This window comes from Mobula hypostoma, chromosome 20, assembly GCF_963921235.1.
Source record: "Mobula hypostoma chromosome 20, sMobHyp1.1, whole genome shotgun sequence".
In the NCBI taxonomy this organism is placed as follows: Eukaryota; Metazoa; Chordata; class Chondrichthyes; order Myliobatiformes; family Myliobatidae; genus Mobula; species Mobula hypostoma.
In genome coordinates, this window is record NC_086116.1 from 858,923 (window position 1) to 876,632 (window position 17,710).

Consider the following 17,710-nt stretch of genomic DNA (forward strand, 5'->3'; position numbering starts at 1 on the left):
TAGAGATGGTATATATAATTATCTGAATAGACAGGGTCTGATTAGGAACAGTCAACATGGATTTGTGCATGGAAGGTCATGTTTGACAAATCTTACTGAATTTTTGAAGAGACTAGGAAAGTTGACCAGAGTAAAGCGGTGGATGTTGTCTATATGGACTTCAGTAAGGCCTTTGACAAGGTTCCACACGGAAGGTTAGTTAGGAAGGTTCAATCGTTAGGTATTAATATTGAAGTAGTAAAATGGATTCAGCAGTGGCTGGATGGGAAACGCCAGAGAGTAGTGGTGGATAACTGTGTGTCAGATTGGAGGTCGGTGACTAGTGGTGTGCCTCAGGGATCTGTACTGGGTCCAATGTTGTTTGTCATATATATTAATGATCTGGATGATGGGGTGGTAAATTGGATTAGTAAGTATGCAGATGATACTAAGAAAGGTGGCGTTGTGGATAATGAAGTAGGTTTTCAAAGCTTGCAGAGAGATCTAGGACAGTTAGAAGAGTGGGCTGAAAGATGACAGATGGAGTTTAATGCTGAAAAATGTGAGGTGCTACATTTTGGTAGGACTAATCAAAATAGGACATACATGGTAAATGGTAGGGCATTGGAGAATGCAGTAGAACAGAGGGATCTAGGAATAATGGCGCATAGTTCCTTGAAGGTGGAATCTCATGTGGATAGGGTGGTGAAGAAAGCTTTTGGTATGCTGGCCTTTATTAATCAGAGCATTGAGTATAGGAGTTGGGATGTAATACTGAAATTGTACAAGGCATTGGTAAGGACAAATTTGGAGTATTATGTACAGTTCTGGTCACCGAATTATAGGAAAGATGTCAACAAAATTGAGAGAGTACAGAGAAGATTTACTAGAATGTTACCTGGGTTTTATCTCCTAAGTTACAGAGAAAGGTTGAACAAGTTTGGTCTTCAGTCTTTGGAGCGTAGAAGGTTGAGGGGGGACTTGATAGAGGTATTTAAAATTCTGAGGGGGATAGAGTTGATGTGGATAGGCTTTTTCCATTGAGAGTGGGGGAGATTCAAACAAGAGGACATGAGATGAGAGTTAAAGGGTAAAAGTTTAGGGGTAACATGAGGGGGAACTTCTTTACTCAGAGAGTGGTAGCTGTGTGGAACAAGCTTCCAGCAGAAGTGGTTGAGGCAGGTTCGATGTTGTCATTTAAAGTTAAATTGGATAGCTATATGGACAGGAAAGGAATGGAGGGTTATGGGCTGAGTGCAGGTTGGTGGGACTAGATGAGAGTAAGAGTTCAGCACGGACTAGAAGGGCCGAGATGGCCTGTTTCCGTGCTGTAATTGTTATATGGTTATATAGTTATACAGATGGAGAAACTGAGGTTCTTGAGAACCAATTCAATTTAAAAAATTTTGGCTATCTGGGATCCACTTCTTGCCTACCTGACGAGGCCGGGGGCGGATGAGCAATTTCCCCCCAGCTGATTTCCCATGGCCCTCATTTGAGATTTAATGTTTAGTATTTTTGAGCATTTCGTACAAGAGGCATCCCTCTAATGTCATGTCCCTTTTTTTTTGCTTATTTCATTTTTACACATGTCTGAGCTGGTATGTTCTTGTTGATTTCATTGTTTTTGTTTGAAAATTTTGAAAATAAAGTATAAAAAAAACTGTACCCTCTCATGCAGCCTTCTATATATTGGCAAGACCCGATGCAGACTGGGAGACCGTTTTGCTGAACACCTACGATCTGTCCGCCAGAGAAAGCAGGATCTCTCAGTGGCCACACATTTTAATTCCATGTCCCATTCCCATTCTGATATGTCTATTCATGGCCTCCTCTACTGTAAAGATGAAGCCACAGTCAGGTTGGAGGAACACCACCTTATATTCCGTCTGGGTAGCCTCCAACCTGATGGCATGAACATTGACTTCTCTAACTTCCGTTAATGCCCCTCCTCCCCTTCTTACCCCATCCCTTATTTTATTTATTCCCCCCCTTTCTTTCTCTCTCTCTTTTTTCTCCCTCTGTCCCTCTCACTATAACTCCTTGCCTGCTCTCCATCTTGCTCTGGTGCTCCTCTCCTCCCATCCCATGATCCTCTCCCTTCTCCAGCCTTGTATCCCTTTTGCCAATCAACTTTTCAGCTCTTGGCTCCATCCCTCCCCCTCCTGTCTTCTCCTATCATTTCGGATCTCCCCCTCCCACTTTCAAATTTCTTACTATCTCTTCTTTCAGTTGGTCCTGACAAAGGGTCTCGGCCCGCAACATCAACTGTACCTCTTCCTATAGGTGCTGCCTGGCCTGCTGCGATCCACCAGCATTTTGTGACTGACAAAAATGGCTTTCGCCTCCTCAGTGGTTACCTGGAAGAGATTTCTGTTCATCCAGTCCAGCACATCAGGCAAGCAATCAAAAATCCAAAAGCAATGAAAGGTCAGGGTAGGTAAACGAGGCTCGGTAGGAGTACGGTGAAGATCGGTGCAGAGGGACAAATGGGGGGTGGGTACACTGAAGAACGACTTGCCTAACAGTCATTTAGTGGACTCTCTGACTAGAAGAACCAAGGAGCTCCAAGAAGAGCCCAGTGACAGGACTGCCGAGGACAACATGGTTCAAAAGGTACATTGCATTGAAAGTGACAAAGAAACATAGAAAACCTACAACACAATACAGGCCCTTTGGCCCACAACGCTATGCTGAACATGTCCTTACCATAGAAATTACCTAGTGTTACCCATTGCCCTCTATTTTTCTAAGCTCCATGTACCTGTCCAGGACTCTCTGAAAAGACCCTATTGTTTCCGCCTCCACCAGTCACCGGCAGCCCATTCCACACATTCACCACACTCTGCATAAAAAACTTATCCCTGACATTTCCTCTGTACCTACTTCCAAGCACCTTAAAATTGTGACCTCTTGTGCTAGCCATTTCAGCCCCAGGAAAAAGCCTCTGACTATCCACACGATCAATGCCTCTCATCAGCTTATACACCTCTATCAGGTCACCTCTCATCCTCCGTTGCTCCAAGGAGTAAAGGCCGAGTTCACTCAACCTATTCTCATAAGGCATGCTCCCCAAACCAGGCAACATCCTTGTAAATCTCCTCTGCACCCTTTCTATAGTTTCCATATCCTTCCTGTAGTGAGGTGACCAGAACTGAGCACAGTACTCCAAGTAAGGTTTGACCAGGGTTCTATATAGCTGCAACGTTACCTCTCGGCTCCTAAACTCAAACCCACGATTGATGAAGGCCAATGCACCATATGCCTTCTTAACCACAGAGTCAACCTGCACAGCAGCTTTGAGTGTCCTTTGGACTCGGACCCCAAGATCCCTCTGATCCTTCACACTGCCAAGAGTTTTACCATTAATACTATATTCTGTCATCATATTTGACCTACCAAAATGAACCACCTCACACTTATCTGGGTTGAACTGCATCTGCCACTTCTCAGCCCAGTTTTGCATCCCATTGATCTTCTGCTGTAACCTCTGACAACCCTCCACACTATCCACAAACCTTTGTGTCATCAGCAAATTTACTAACACAGCCCTCTACTTCCTCCTGCAGGTCAATTATAAAAATCACAAAGAGTAGGGGTCCCAGAACAGATCCCTGAGGCACACCACTGGTCACCAACCCATCTACAACCACTCTTTGCTTTCTGTGGGCAAGCCAATTCTGAATCCACAATGTCCCCTTGGATCCCATGCCACCTTACTCTCTCAATAAGCCTTGCATGGAGTACCTTATCAAATGCCTGGCTGAAATCCATATACTGCTCTACCTTCATCAATGTGTTTAGTCACATCCTCAAAAAATTCTATCAGGCTCGTAAGGCACAACTTGCCTTTGACAAAGCCATGCTGAGTATTCCTAATCATATTATGCCTCTCCAAATGTTCATAAATCCTGCCTCTCAGGATCTTTTCCATCAACTTACCAACCACTGAAGTAAGACTCACTGGCCTATAATTTCCTGGGCACTCTGAGGATATCATCCTGAGCGCCTTATGTTATTGTTGACTGCTGTTACTCCTATACTCCCTGCCCATCCTCTGCGCTTCCCCCCTCTCCCTTTCTTTCTCCCTAGGCCTCCTGTCCCATGATCCTCTCATATCCCTTTTGCCAATCAACTGTCCAGCTCTTGGCTCCATCCCTCCCCCTCCTGTCTTCTCCTATCATTTTGGATCTCCCCCTCCAACTTTCAAATTGAGGATGTAACTAGCAGAGTGGATAGGGGAGAACCAGTGGATGTGGTATATTTGGATTTTCAAAAGGCTTTTGACAAGGTCCCACACAGGAGATTAGTGTGCAAACTTAAAGCACACGGTATTGGGGGTAAGGTATTGATGTGAATAGAGAATTGGTTGGCAGACAGGAAGCAAAGAGTGGGAATAAACGGGACCTTTTCAGAATGGCAGGCAGTGACTAGTGGGGTACTGCAAGGCTCAGTGCTGGGACCCCAGTTGCTTACAATATATATTAATGACTTAGACGAGGGAATTAAATGCAGCATCTCCAAGTTTGCGGATGACACGAAGCTGGGCGGCAGTGTTAGCTGTGAGGAGGATGCTAAGACGATGCAGGGTGACTTGGATAGGTTAGGTGAGTGGGCAAATTTATGGCAGATGCAATTTAATGTGGATAAATGTGAGGTTATCCACTTTGGTGGCAAGAACAGGAAAACAGATTATTATCTGAATGGTGGCAGATTAGGAAAAGGGGAGGTGCAATGAGACCTGGGTGTCATTGTACACCAGTCATTGAAAGTGGGCATGCAGGTACAGCAGGCGGTGAAAAAGACGAATGGTATGCTGGCATTTACAGCGAGAGGATTCGAGTACAGGAGCAGGGAGGTACTACTGCAGTTGTACAAGGCCTTGGTGAGACCACACCTGGAGTATTGTGTGCAGTTTTGGTCCCCTAATCTGAGGAAAGGCATTCTTGCCATAGAGGGAGTACAAAGAAGGTTCATCAGATTGATTCCTGGGATGGCAGGACTTTCATATGATGGAAGACTGGATCGAATAGGCTTATCCTCGCTGTAATTTCGAAGATTAAGGGGTGATCTTACTGAAACGTATAAAATTCTAAAGGGATTGGACAGGCTTGTGGCAGGAAGATTGTTCCTGATGTTGGGGAAGTCCAGAACGAGGGGTCACAATTTGAAGATAAAGGGGAAGCCTTTTAGGACCGAGATGAGGAAAAACTTCTTCACACAGAGAGTGGTGAATCTGTGGAATTCTCTGCCACAGGAAACAGTTGAGGCCAGTTCATTGGTTATACTTAAGAGGGAGTCAGATATGGCCCTTGTGGCTAAAGGGATCAGGGGGTATGCAGAGAAGGCAGGTACAGGGTTCTGAGTTGGATGATCAGCCCAATGGCCTACCCCTGCACCTATTTTCCATGTTTCTATCTCTCACTAGCTCTCCTTTCAGTTAGTCCTGACGAAGGGTCTCGGCCTGAAACGTCGGCTGTACCTCTTCCTATAGATGCGCCTGGCCTGCTGGGTTCACCAGCAACTTCTATGTGTGTTGCTTGAAATTCCAGCATCTGCAGATTTCCTCATGTTTGCATAAAGTTCATCTGCCATTTCTTGGTCCTCCATTACTACCTCACCAGCATCATTTTCCAGTGGCCCAATATCAACTCTCACCTCCCTTTTACTCTTTATATAACTGAAAAAAACCTTTGATAGCCTGCTTTATATTACTGGTTAGCTTGCCCTCATATTTCATCGTTTTCATAGAAACATAGAAACTTCTGAGAGCTTTTTTTACTCGCCTTTTGTTGGAATTTCAGAGCTTCTCAATCACTTTTGTAACTTTATATGCCCTTTCCTTGGCTTTTATGCAGTCCTTAACTTCTCTTGTCTGCCACGGTTACCTACCCCTGCATTTGAGAACAACTTCTTCTGTGGGACGTATCTATCCTGTGCATTGTGAACTATTCCCAGAACTTCAGCCATCTCTGCTCTGCCGATGTCCCCACCAGTCTCCTCCTCCAATCCACCTGGACAAGCTCCTGTCTCATGCCTCAGTAATTCCCTTTATTCCATTGGAATACTGATACATGTGACTTATGCTTTTCCCTTTGCAGATTCAACTCAATCATATTATGATCACCGCTTCCTAAGGGTTCCTTCACATAGTCATACTTTATTGATCCTGGAGGGAATTGGTTTTCATTACAGTTGCACCATAAATAATTAAATAGTAATAAAACCATAAATAGTTAAATAGTAATATGTAAATTATACCAGGAAATAAGTCCAGGACCAGCCTATTGGCTCAGGGTGTCTGACCCTCCAAGGGAGGAGTTGTAAAGTTTGATGGCCACAGGCAGGAATGACTTCCTATGACGCTCTGTGTTGCATCTCTTGTGTTACATTAAGCTCCCTTATAAGATCTGGGTTATTGAAATCTAAGCTAACCTTTCCCTGAGAAGGCTCAAGCACAAGCTGCTCTAAAAAGCCATCTCATAGGCAATCAACAAATTTTCTCTGTTGCGACAGCAAACTGATTTTCCCAATCATATTGGAGTCTCCCATTACAACTGTGACATTACCCTTGTACGTGCCTTTTCCAGCTCCCTTTGCAATCTCAACCCCACATCCTGTCTACTATTTTTCCTGTCTACTATTTATACCCTTAGGAGGCGGTGATCATAATATGATTGAGTTGAATCTGCAAAGGGAAAAGCATAAGTCACATGTATCAGATCAAATACCTTTGCATTTTAACCCCAGTCACAAAGATTTAACATTCTCTGACCCTCTTTCTGAAGATGTAATGCCATCAGAGCCACACCACCACCTATGCCTTTTTGCCTGTCCTTTCGATACAAAGTAATGGCCTATTTTCTGCCACAACTCAGTGATGCCCACATCATATCGACCAATCTCTAATTGCGTCATGAGTTTGTCCACCTTATTCCGAATGCTACATACATTTAAATACACCTTTAGTGCATATGGACTTCAGGAGAAATTGCCTCCTTTCCACTCTTCACCAACAACTCTACAGTTAGCTACGTTCAGACTCCTGGGTGTCATGATTTTGCAGGAGCTTATGTGGGAGAACCACATTTCCTTCATTAACAGGAAGGTCCAGCAGAAGATGTACCTCTTGCGACTGGTTTGGTGCAGCATCCTCTCAGAATATATGAAAACTACAGTGAACTTTTAGGTCAGCAGAAAAGGCCATTGGCTGCAGTACTGCAGTACTGGTGTGTGTTCATGATGAAGAAGCAGGCAGCAAAAATCACTGTGGACACTACCCACTCAGCAACCTGGTTTTTCCAAAAGCTCCCTTAAAACAAATTTCACACCTGAAAAATTTCTTCCCTCAGGCAATTAATCCCCACCTACTGCCATCCATTACCCGTCCCTACACTGCACTGTGGACACTATTAACCATTTTAATAATGTTATATAATTCTTATTCACGTAAATGTATATGGTGAATAAAGTTGATCCCTGATCCTGAGCCTTACCGCTTAGGGCGAAAACTTTCATGTTTCTTCTGAAACGTGGACATTGGGGTCACTGCCTGCACGGCTGTTTGGTTCAGCCTGATTGCAGTTGCCTAGAACGCAAAGGGATTTGTTAATCCACTAACCGTGAACCTTTTACAAAATACAGGGAACATTAATGTAACAAAGCAGGTTACCTCTGGGTTGTCAGTGAGGTAGATCTGTCTGGATATATTATTGATTGTGCAAATCCACTGTAAATAAAAAAACAAAACTGTTATGTCAATCTTTAAGGAAATCAGCTGAAAGAAAAATCTGAGAATATGATTTAATTTGATACCTCTTCATATTCCAGCTTGCCTTCTGCTTGCAGAATAATGTTCCTACAATGCAACCATTCACATGTAACCAGCTGTACAGTAGCTTTGATACGGAACAGTTCAATTTTAAACATGTTGATTTCATTTGAACCTATTCTCCTGTTTTCCTTTGGTTATAAACTGCAGCTCTCCTGGCCCAGAGACAAATGGGTCTGTGCTTTTGCCCTGTTGGAAGATGCTAAACTGGAAAGCAAGTCTAGACCTTGGCCAAAGCTTAGTAATATACGTGGAACGGGTTGGGTGTCTGAGGAGTACAAGGACAAAGACTTTCTGAGGAGCATGCAGACTGCCTATCAGTCTGGTAAATGTAAAGTCTGAATTGGCTAGCCTCACCAAAGCAAGATACATCCCATCCAGAACTCACTACCCTTCTCCAGTCTCTTTCAGTTTCCACCCTGCTTTACACTCCATCCTGCTCTTTTCTTTACCTCTTTTCTCTGCAACTTCCAACTTCTCGTCGTTCTGCTGAAACAGCATTAACACGGTTTCTCTCTGCGTGTTCTGCTGAGAATCTTAGCACTTTTATTTCAGATGTCAACAAGAATGAGAACTAGGGGTCAGAGGTTAAGGGTGAAAGGTGAAATGTTTAAGAGGAACCAGAGAGGAAATTTCTTCATTTGGGGGGTGGTGAGTGTGGACAAACTGCCAGTGGAAGTGATGGGTTTGATTACAACATTTGGATAAATACATTGATGGGAGGGGTTTGGAGGGTATGGAGGGTCCAGGTACAGGTCGATAAGATTCGGCAGAATAACAGTTCAGCACAGACTAGATGGCCCAAAGGCACTGTTTCCGTGCTGTGCTGCTTTATGACTCGATAACTCTATCTGCAGTTATTTTTTTGCTTTGAAATACATTCAAATTGTTTTGTGTGTAAAAAAAAAACTGGATGAGCAAACTACCGGATAAAACCAGTATTAAAAGCTCTGAAAAGATTAATGAAATCAAAAAGCACAGCAAATCCCACTTCGCCAAAGCAAAATACTCAATGACTTCACTTGTGTTTGCTCCAAACCTTGACACTCCACTACAGTAGTGAGAGATCCCAAGTCAGAGATGATGACTTTAGGATGTTTACTGATTCCTGTTAATACAAACAGCTCCCAGCCGCCACACAGTCTCACAATAATTGTTCACTAACGTTCACTGATTCCTGTTTGAAATAAGCAGCTCCCAGCTGCCACACAGTTGCACATGGACATTAACCCATACTTGATCAAAATCCACGAACCACCCTGAGAGTACCCTCACTGCAAGGACTACAGTGGTCCACAAAGGTGGTGAAATATCTCTTTCTCAAGGCAAAGTAAGTGGGAAAAATGCTGACTATACCCACGAGCGAACAAAACCTCTCCAATCCCAGTTAGGAATGTCAGGTATCTGATCCTGCTACATCCAGGGAGTATTGAGCCAATATTTATTCCTTATTCTCCTGGCTTAGGCTATCAGCGTCACAGTGTTGGTAAGAATGTGAACACAATTGAAGAAAGAGTATTAAAATCCTCTGTTTAAACTGGAAACCCAACCTAATAGGGTAAAGGTGACACAGGAAATGCAACCTGTACCATTGGGACTATTTATGTCGTAGTAACACGTTATTGAGCATGCACTATTAGGCGCGTATTGATCTGTATACATGTGTTCAGTTTGGGTTCCATAAGTAAAAGCCCCAGTTAACTTAGCTCCGGTCTCTAGCGTTTTTAATAATGATACTGTTGTGTAAACGGCCACATACACAACAAATTGGCAACGAGGTTAATGAACCTGCATCGTAACGGAACGCCGTGTTTTAATTGATAACGCCACTTAGAAGAGGTCGAGTGAGGCCGCGAATCTGAAAAGAAGTGGGAGTTCAGCCGGAGTCGGGAACGTCGGGAGACCGAAAGACACAGTTGGAGCCGCAGCGCGTCCAGGCGAGACCACAGCCGGCGCTGCACCCCAAGGCTGCCTCAGAAGGGAGATAAAAAAAAAGGAGCTACACTCGCATCTAACCAGAGTACACTTGCGATGCTAGCAAAAAAAAGGCCACGTGAGTCAAAAAGAAACCAGGGACCGGGGTTAAATTAACAAGGGACTTGGGCTAAGTTAATATAACAAGTAAAATTAACACAAGGATGGCATTAATTGGAACCATTACAGCATTTGATAGTGGCATTGAAGACTGGGCAACTTATAACCATATAACAATTACAGCACAGAAACAGGCCATCTCGGCCCTTCTAGTCTGTGCCGAACTCTTACTCTCACCTAGTCCCACTGACCTGCACTCAGCCCATAACCCTCGATTCCTTTCCTGTCCATATAGTTATACAATTTAACTTTAAACGACAACATCGAACCTGCCTCAACCACTTCTGCTGGAAGCTTGTTCCACACAGCTACCACTCTCTGAGTAAAGAAGTTCCCCCTCATGTTACCTCTAAACTTTTGCCCTTTAACTCTCAACTCATGTCCTTGTTTGAATCTCCTCCATTCTCAATGGAAAAAGCCTATCCACGTCAACTCTATCTATCCCCCTCATAATTTTAAACATCTCTATCAAGTCTCCCCTCAACCTTCTACGCTCCAAAGAATAAAGACCTAACTTGTTCAACCTTTCTCTGTAACTTAGGAGATGAAACCCAGGCAACATTTTAGTAAACCTCCTCTGTACTCTCTCAATTTTATTCACATCTTTCCTATAATTCGGTGACCAGAACTGTACATAATACTCCAAATTTGGCCTTACCAATGCCTTATTCAATTTCAACACTACATCCCAATTCCTATACTCAATGCTCTGATTAATAAAGGCCAACATACTTCACCAGCTTTCTTCACCACCCTACCCACGTGAAATTCCACCTTCAGGGAAATATGCACCATTATTCCTAGATCCCTCTGTTCTAATGCATTCTTCAATGCCCTACCATTTACCATGTATGTCCTATTTTGATTAGTCCTACCAAAATGTAGCACCTCACATTCTTCAGCATTAAACTCCATCTGCCATCTTTCAGCCCACTCTTCTAACTGGCCTAAATCTCTCTGCAAGCTTTGAAGACCTACTTCATTATCCACAACGCCACCTATCTTAGTATCACCTGCATACTTACTAATCCAATTTACCACCCCATCATCCAGATCATTAATATATATGGCAAACAACATTGGACTCAGTACAGATCCCTGAGGCACGCCACTAGACACTGTCCTCCAATCTGACACACAGTTATCCACCACTACTCTCTGGCGTCTCCCATCCAGCCACTGCTGAATCCATTTTACTTCTTCCATATTAATGCCTAACGATTGAACCTTCCTAACTAACCTTCTGTGTGGAACCTTGTCAAAGGCCTTACTGAAGTCCATATAGACAACATCCACTGCTTTACCCTCATCAACTTTCTTAGTAACCTCATCAAAAAATTCAATAAGATTTGTCAAACATGACCTTCCACGCACAAATCCATGTTGACTGTTCCTAATCAGACCCTGTCTATCCAGATAATTATATATACCATCTCTAAGAATACTTTCCATCAATTTACCCACCACTGACGTCAAACCCACAGGCCGATAATTGCCAGGTTTACTTCCCATCTTAAGTGGGAAGCTAAATCATTAAAATATTTAGGAATAACCCTGCCGAAGGATCTTTCAACACTGTCACAGGCAAATTATGGGCCATTAATCTCAGAGATAAAAGCAGATATGCATAGATGGAATCTTACCCCCTTTTTAAGTTTAAATTCAAGAATAAATACTATAAAAATGAATATTCTTCCTCGGTTATTATATCTTTTCCGTACTTTACCAGTGGAGGTGGATGATAATCAATTCAGGGAATGGGACAAATGGATTTCCCGCTTCATTTGGCAAGGAAGGAAACCTAGAATTCCATATAACACCTTACAGTTAGGGAAGGAAAGAGGAGGTATGGTTCTTCCTTGCCTGAGAAATTATTTTTATGCCTCACAGATAACCCCTCTGTTATATTGGTGTAATAGGGAATATAAGGCTAGATGGAAGGAAATAGAATTTGGATTAGTTGACAGTTTTCCTCTTCAGGCCTCAATAGCTGACAAAGGATTGATGGCCCAGTTGGAAAAATTTAATAATGCTTGGATAAATCTTACATTAAAAGTATGGCAGAAGGTGGTTAATTCATGTGGAATTAATAACATGCTAAAACTCTTTAGATGGTGTGCATATGATACCGAATTCCTTCCCAACAGAGGAGATAAAAGATTTGAGCTATGGATAAAGAAAGGTCTTACAACCTACCTCTCATTTATAGATAAAAGAGTATTACAAAGTTTCCAAATCCTGCAGGACAAACATGGCCTAGAACATAATGACTTTTTTAGGTATCTTCAAATACGAAACTATGTTAACCAGAGTTGTAGATATACAGACCTATCAACAGTAGAATTAGAATTTTTCAAGATTCTGAATTCGGCTTGCAGTTCAATACCTAGTAAATCAGTTTCTCGCCTATATAATGCACTCTCCCATGCTAAAAATGTAAATACACTGTATATTAAAGAGAAGTGGGAGAAAGAAGCGGGGTTGGTACTTTCAGAGGGGGCTTGGGGGAAAATCTGCAACTTTCAATGGTCCTCGACTAATTCTTTGACTTGGAGAGAACATTGTTGGAAAAACATTATAAGATACTTCAAGACCCCATATCAGGAAAAATATAAAGATACAAATGTGATGTGTTGGAGAAGGTGCGGCTCCAAGGAGGCAAATTATTTTCATATTTTCTGGGATTGCCCTAAATTAAGTCTATTTTGGGAAGGTATTCATAGAACATTAGTTAAGGTACTTAGGTCCCAGATACCTCTGAACTTTGAGACGCTCTATTTGGGGCATGTATTGTTCCTTGAACAGAAGGAAGATATAAAGTTGCTGCAGGCCCTCTCAGCGGCAAGTAAGAAATCAATCACTAGAAAATGGCTAAATCCAATACCACCTACATTAGAAGATTGGTACGAAATTATCTTGGAAATATTTAAAATGGAAAAGTTGACCTACTCCCTGAGAACTCAAAAAGAAACATTTTATCAAATTTGGAATAAATGGATTGAATATATAACCCCAATATGAGCAGACTTTAGATGACTCTCCTAATAATTTATATTGCTCTTCTCATCAACACAGTAATATTGCTAACGTAAGCACCCCTAGTCTAAATGTTTGTTGTTTTTTTTTGGAAAATAGAGAATTAACACAAGTAAAGGGAAAGATTTGGGAAAGGGATTAAAAAAAAATGAAAAAAATTAAGTAAATAAGTACATAGGGATTGGATAATTTTGTCTGCTGGCAGGAACAAGCATGAACAAATTGGGATATAAACACCTACAATGGTTGGTATATAGGCTTGTATGCAACATTTTGGACCAGTGGAAATGGTCCAGAAGGGTTGTATGGAAACTATTATTACCATTTTTCTTAACAACTAATTTCATTACTTAGCCTAATAGGTTAGATTTACCGCAGTACATAATTATCTATTTAAATGTTTATTTTGCTTTTATATCATCTCAATGTGTACTTAAGAATGTATAAATAATTGTAGTTTTATACATATAAAAAAATGGAAAAGGTTATATGTGTGAAAAAAGTACATGATAATTGTGAACTCCTTATCCAAATAAAAATAAAATAAAAAAAAATTTTAAAAAAAAGAACCCTTTTTAAACAATGAACAACATGAGCAATACGCCGATCCTCCGGCACCTTTCCTGTTTCTAATGACATTTGAAATATTTCCATCAGAGCCCCTGCTATTTCCACACTAACTTCCTTCAAGGTCCTAGGGAATATCTTGTCCGGACCCGGAGACTTATCCACTTTTATATTCCTTAAAAGCGACAGTACTTCCTCTTCTTTAATTGTCATACTTTCCATAACTATATTGAAAGAAGAGTTATATTGTGATGCTAACGATGTTAATGCAGAAAAGAAAGTCAGCGTCTTACTTAGTGCAACACACATCAAAGTTGCTGGTGAACGCAGCAGGCCAGGCAGCATCTATAGGAAGAGGCGCAGTCGACGTTTCAGGCCGAGACCCTTCGTCAGGACTAACTGAAGGAAGAGTGAGTAAGGGATTTGAAAGCTGGAGGGGGAGGGGGAGATGCAAAATGATAGGAGAAGACAGGAGGGGGAGGGATAGAGCCGAGAGCTGGACAGGTGATAGGCAAAAGGGGATACGAGAGGATCATGGGACAGGAGGTCCGGGAAGAAAGACGGGGGGGGGGGGTGACCCAGAGGATGGGCAAGAGGTATATTCAGAGGGACAGAGGGAGAAAAAAAGGAGAGTGAGAGAAAGAATGTGTGCATAAAAATGAGTAACAGATGGGGTACGAGGGGGAGGTGGGGCCTAGCGGAAGTTAGAGAAGTCAATGTTCATGCCATCAGGTTGGAGGCTACCCAGACGGAATATAAGGTGTTGTTCCTCCAACCTGAGTGTGGCTTCATCTTTACAGTAGAGGAGGCCGTGGATAGACATGTCAGAATGGGAATGGGATGTGGAATTAAAATGTGTGGCCACTGGGAGATCCTGCTTTCTCTGGCGGACAGAGCGTAGATGTTCAGCAAAGCGGTCTCCCAGTCTGCGTCAGGTCTCACCAATATATAAAAGGCCACATCGGGAGCACCGGACGCAGTATATCACCCCAGTCGACTCACAGGTGAAGTGATGCCTCACCTGGAAGGACTGTTTGGGGCCCTGAATGGTGGTAAGGGAGGAAGTGTAAGGGCATGTGTAGCACTTGTTCCGCTTACACGGATAAGTGCCAGGAGGGAGATCAGTGGGGAGGGATGGGGGGGACGAATGGACAAGGGAGTTGTGTAGGGAGCGATCCCTGCGGAATGCAGAGGGGGAGGAGGGAAAGATGTGCTTAGTGGTGGGATCCCGTTGGAGGTGGCGGAAGTTACGGAGAATAATATGTTGGACCCGGAGGCTGGTGGGGTGGTAGGTGAGGACCAGGGGAACCCTATTCCTAGTGGGGTGGTGGGAGGATGGAGTGAGAGCAGATGTACGTGAAATGGGGGAGATGCGTTTAAGAGCAGAGTTGATAGTGGAGGAAGGGAAGCCCCTTTCTTTAAAAAATGAAGACATCTCCCTCGTCCTAGAATGAAAAGCCTCATCCTGAGAGCAGATGCGGCGGAGACGGAGGAATTGCGAGAAGGGGATGGCGTTTTTGCAAGAGACAGGGTGAGAAGAGGAATAGTCCAGATAGCTGTGAGAGTCAGTAGGCTTATAGTAGACATCAGTGGATAAGCTGTCTCCAGAGACAGAGACAGAAAGATCTAGAAAGGGGAGGGAGGTGTTGGAAATGGACCAGGTAAACTTGAGGGCAGGGTGAAAGTTGGAGGCAAAGTTAATAAAGTCAACGAGTTCTGCATGTGTGCAGGAAGCAGCGCCAATGCAGTCGTCGATGTAGCGAAGGAAAAGTGGGGGACAGATACCAGAATAGGCACGGAACATAAATTGTTCCACAAACCCAACAAAAAGGCAGGCATAGCTAGGACCCATACGGGTGCCCATAGCTACACCTTTAGTTTGGAGGAAATGGGAGGAGATCGCTCCCTACACAACTCCCTTGTCCATTCGTCCCCCCCATCCCTCCCCACTGATCTCCCTCCTGGCACTTATCCGTGTAAGCGGAACAAGTGCTACACATGCCCTTACACTTCCTCCCTTACCACCATTCAGGGCCCCAAACAGTCCTTCCAGGTGAGGCATCACTTCACCTGTGAGTCGACTGGGGTGATATACTGCGTCCGGTGCTCCCGATGTGGCCTTTTATATATTGGTGAGACCCGACGCAGACTGGGAGACCGCTTTGCTGAACATCTACGCTCTGTCCGCCAGAGAAAGCAGGATCTCCCAGTGGCCACACATTTTAATTCCACATCCCATTCCCATTCTGACATGTCTATCCACGGCCTCCTCTACTGTAAAGATGAAGCCACACTCAGGTTGGAGGAACAACACCTTATATTCCGTCTGGGTAGCCTCCAACCTGATGGCATGAACATTGACTTCTCTAACTTCCGCTAGGCCCCACCTCCCCCTCGTACCCCATCTGTTACTCATTTTTATGCACACATTCTTTCTCTCACTCTCCTTTTTCTCCCTCTGTCCCTCTGAATATACCTCTTGCCCATCCTCTGGGTCACCCCCCACCGTCTTTCTTCCCGGACCTCCTGTCCCATGATCCTCTTGTATCCCCTTTTGCCCATCACCTGTCCAGCTCTCGGCTCTATCCCTCCCCCTCCTGTCTTCTCCTATCATTTTGCATCTCCCCCTCCCCCTCCAGCTTTCAAATCCCCTACTCACTCTTCCTTCAGTTAGTCCTGACGAAGGGTCTCGGCCTGAAACGTCGACTGCGCCTCTTCCTATAGATGCTGCCTGGCCTGCTGCGTTCACCAGCAACTTTGATGTGTGTTGCTTGAATTTCCAGCATCTGCAGAATTCCTGTTGTTTGCGTCTTACTTAGTGCAATGGGCACGAAAACATATGGCCCACTACAGAGCTTGATAACCCCCGAAAAGCCAGCTGACAAAACTTTCAAGCAAATAGTAGACACTCTCCCATAGCATCTGAACCCCAAACCACTGGTCATTGCTGAAAGATTTAAATTCCATAAACAGAATAAGAGCAAAAAGGAAAACTTTTCTAAATATTGTACTGAATTGCGCAAATTATCAGAACACTGTCAATTTGGAGCTGGTCTATCAGATGCATTGAGGGATAAGTTAGTGTGTAGCATGCACTGGGAAACCACACAGAAGAAGATCCTGTGTGAAAAAGACTTTACATTTGAGAAAGCGCTGAACATCTCAATATCATTAGAAACAGCCGCACGAGGTGCTTCAGAGATACAACAAAAATCTCTCGAATATGCTACAAATAAAATGTCACTGCGCAGAAATGAAGGAAAGAAATGTTACCATTGTGGGAACAGGTCACATGACCCAGATGGTTGTTGGTTTAAAGAAAAAGAATGCCAAAACTGTGGCAAACAGGGCCACACTGGCATGGCAGAGTATGCAAAGCTAGTAAATAGCAGGAAAAGGGCAAAATACAGAGAAACAAGAAACCCCAGAAAGGAAAATACAACAATGTGCACAAAATGAAAGAAAGCAATTCTGATGAAAATGACTCAGACAAAAGTGAATTGTCTTGGTTGCCACTTCACAGCATGGAAGAGACAGATGATCGAAGAGTAATATGGATCACTCCAAAAGTGGCCGGAGTGAGACTGAAAATGGAGTTGGACACAGGCTCAGCCTTAACAGTGATCTTTGTACGCGACTACAAACGACTGTTTTCACACATACCTCTGAAACAAACTAAACTACTGCTAGAGACTTACACAGGACAGAAAGTGCGTCCGGAAGGCAAAATTAAAGTGACAGTGACCCACGGAGGTAAAACACAGCGACCGTATGCATAACTCTATGTACTGAAAATTGGAGGACCACCGTTGCTGGGACCTGAACGACTCAGGAAAATTCAGTTGGATTGGCACACCCTCAGGGCACTAAATGTTTCAGCAAAGGAGGGCAGCAAGGCTACATCTAAGAGACCGTCGCAAATACTTGCTGACTCTGAGGAAGTGTTCATGAAAGGAATAGGAACACTTCGGGGCATGAAAGCAAAGATTGAGATTGAGGAAAATGCACGTCCAAAATTTCACAAAGCCAGGCCAGTCCATATGTAATCTGTCCTACAGTAGAGGCAGAGCTGAAAAATCTGGAGCAGACTGGGGTCCTGTCAAAGGTGGATTGGAGTTAATGGGCCACGCCGATTGTTCCAGTGATGAAGAAAACCTCCAGCACAAAACCAGGAAAACCAAGCAAGGTGCACATATGTGGAGA

General features: G+C 43.5%; 1 protein-coding gene across 2 annotated transcripts in view; it reads right to left on the reverse strand.

Annotated features, from left to right (window-relative positions):
• Nucleotides 1-17,710, reverse strand: part of appl2 (adaptor protein, phosphotyrosine interaction, PH domain and leucine zipper containing 2) — a 135,838-nt gene that overhangs the window by 37,072 nt on the left and 81,056 nt on the right. For both annotated transcript variants that reach the window (XM_063072234.1, XM_063072233.1), the window contains 3 exons: nt 7,795-7,837; nt 7,652-7,708; nt 7,476-7,567 (listed from right to left, as the gene is read on the reverse strand). In XM_063072234.1, coding sequence (XP_062928304.1) covers nt 7,476-7,567; nt 7,652-7,708; nt 7,795-7,837 — 192 coding nt within the window. The remainder of the gene's footprint in view (nt 1-7,475; nt 7,568-7,651; nt 7,709-7,794; nt 7,838-17,710) is intronic.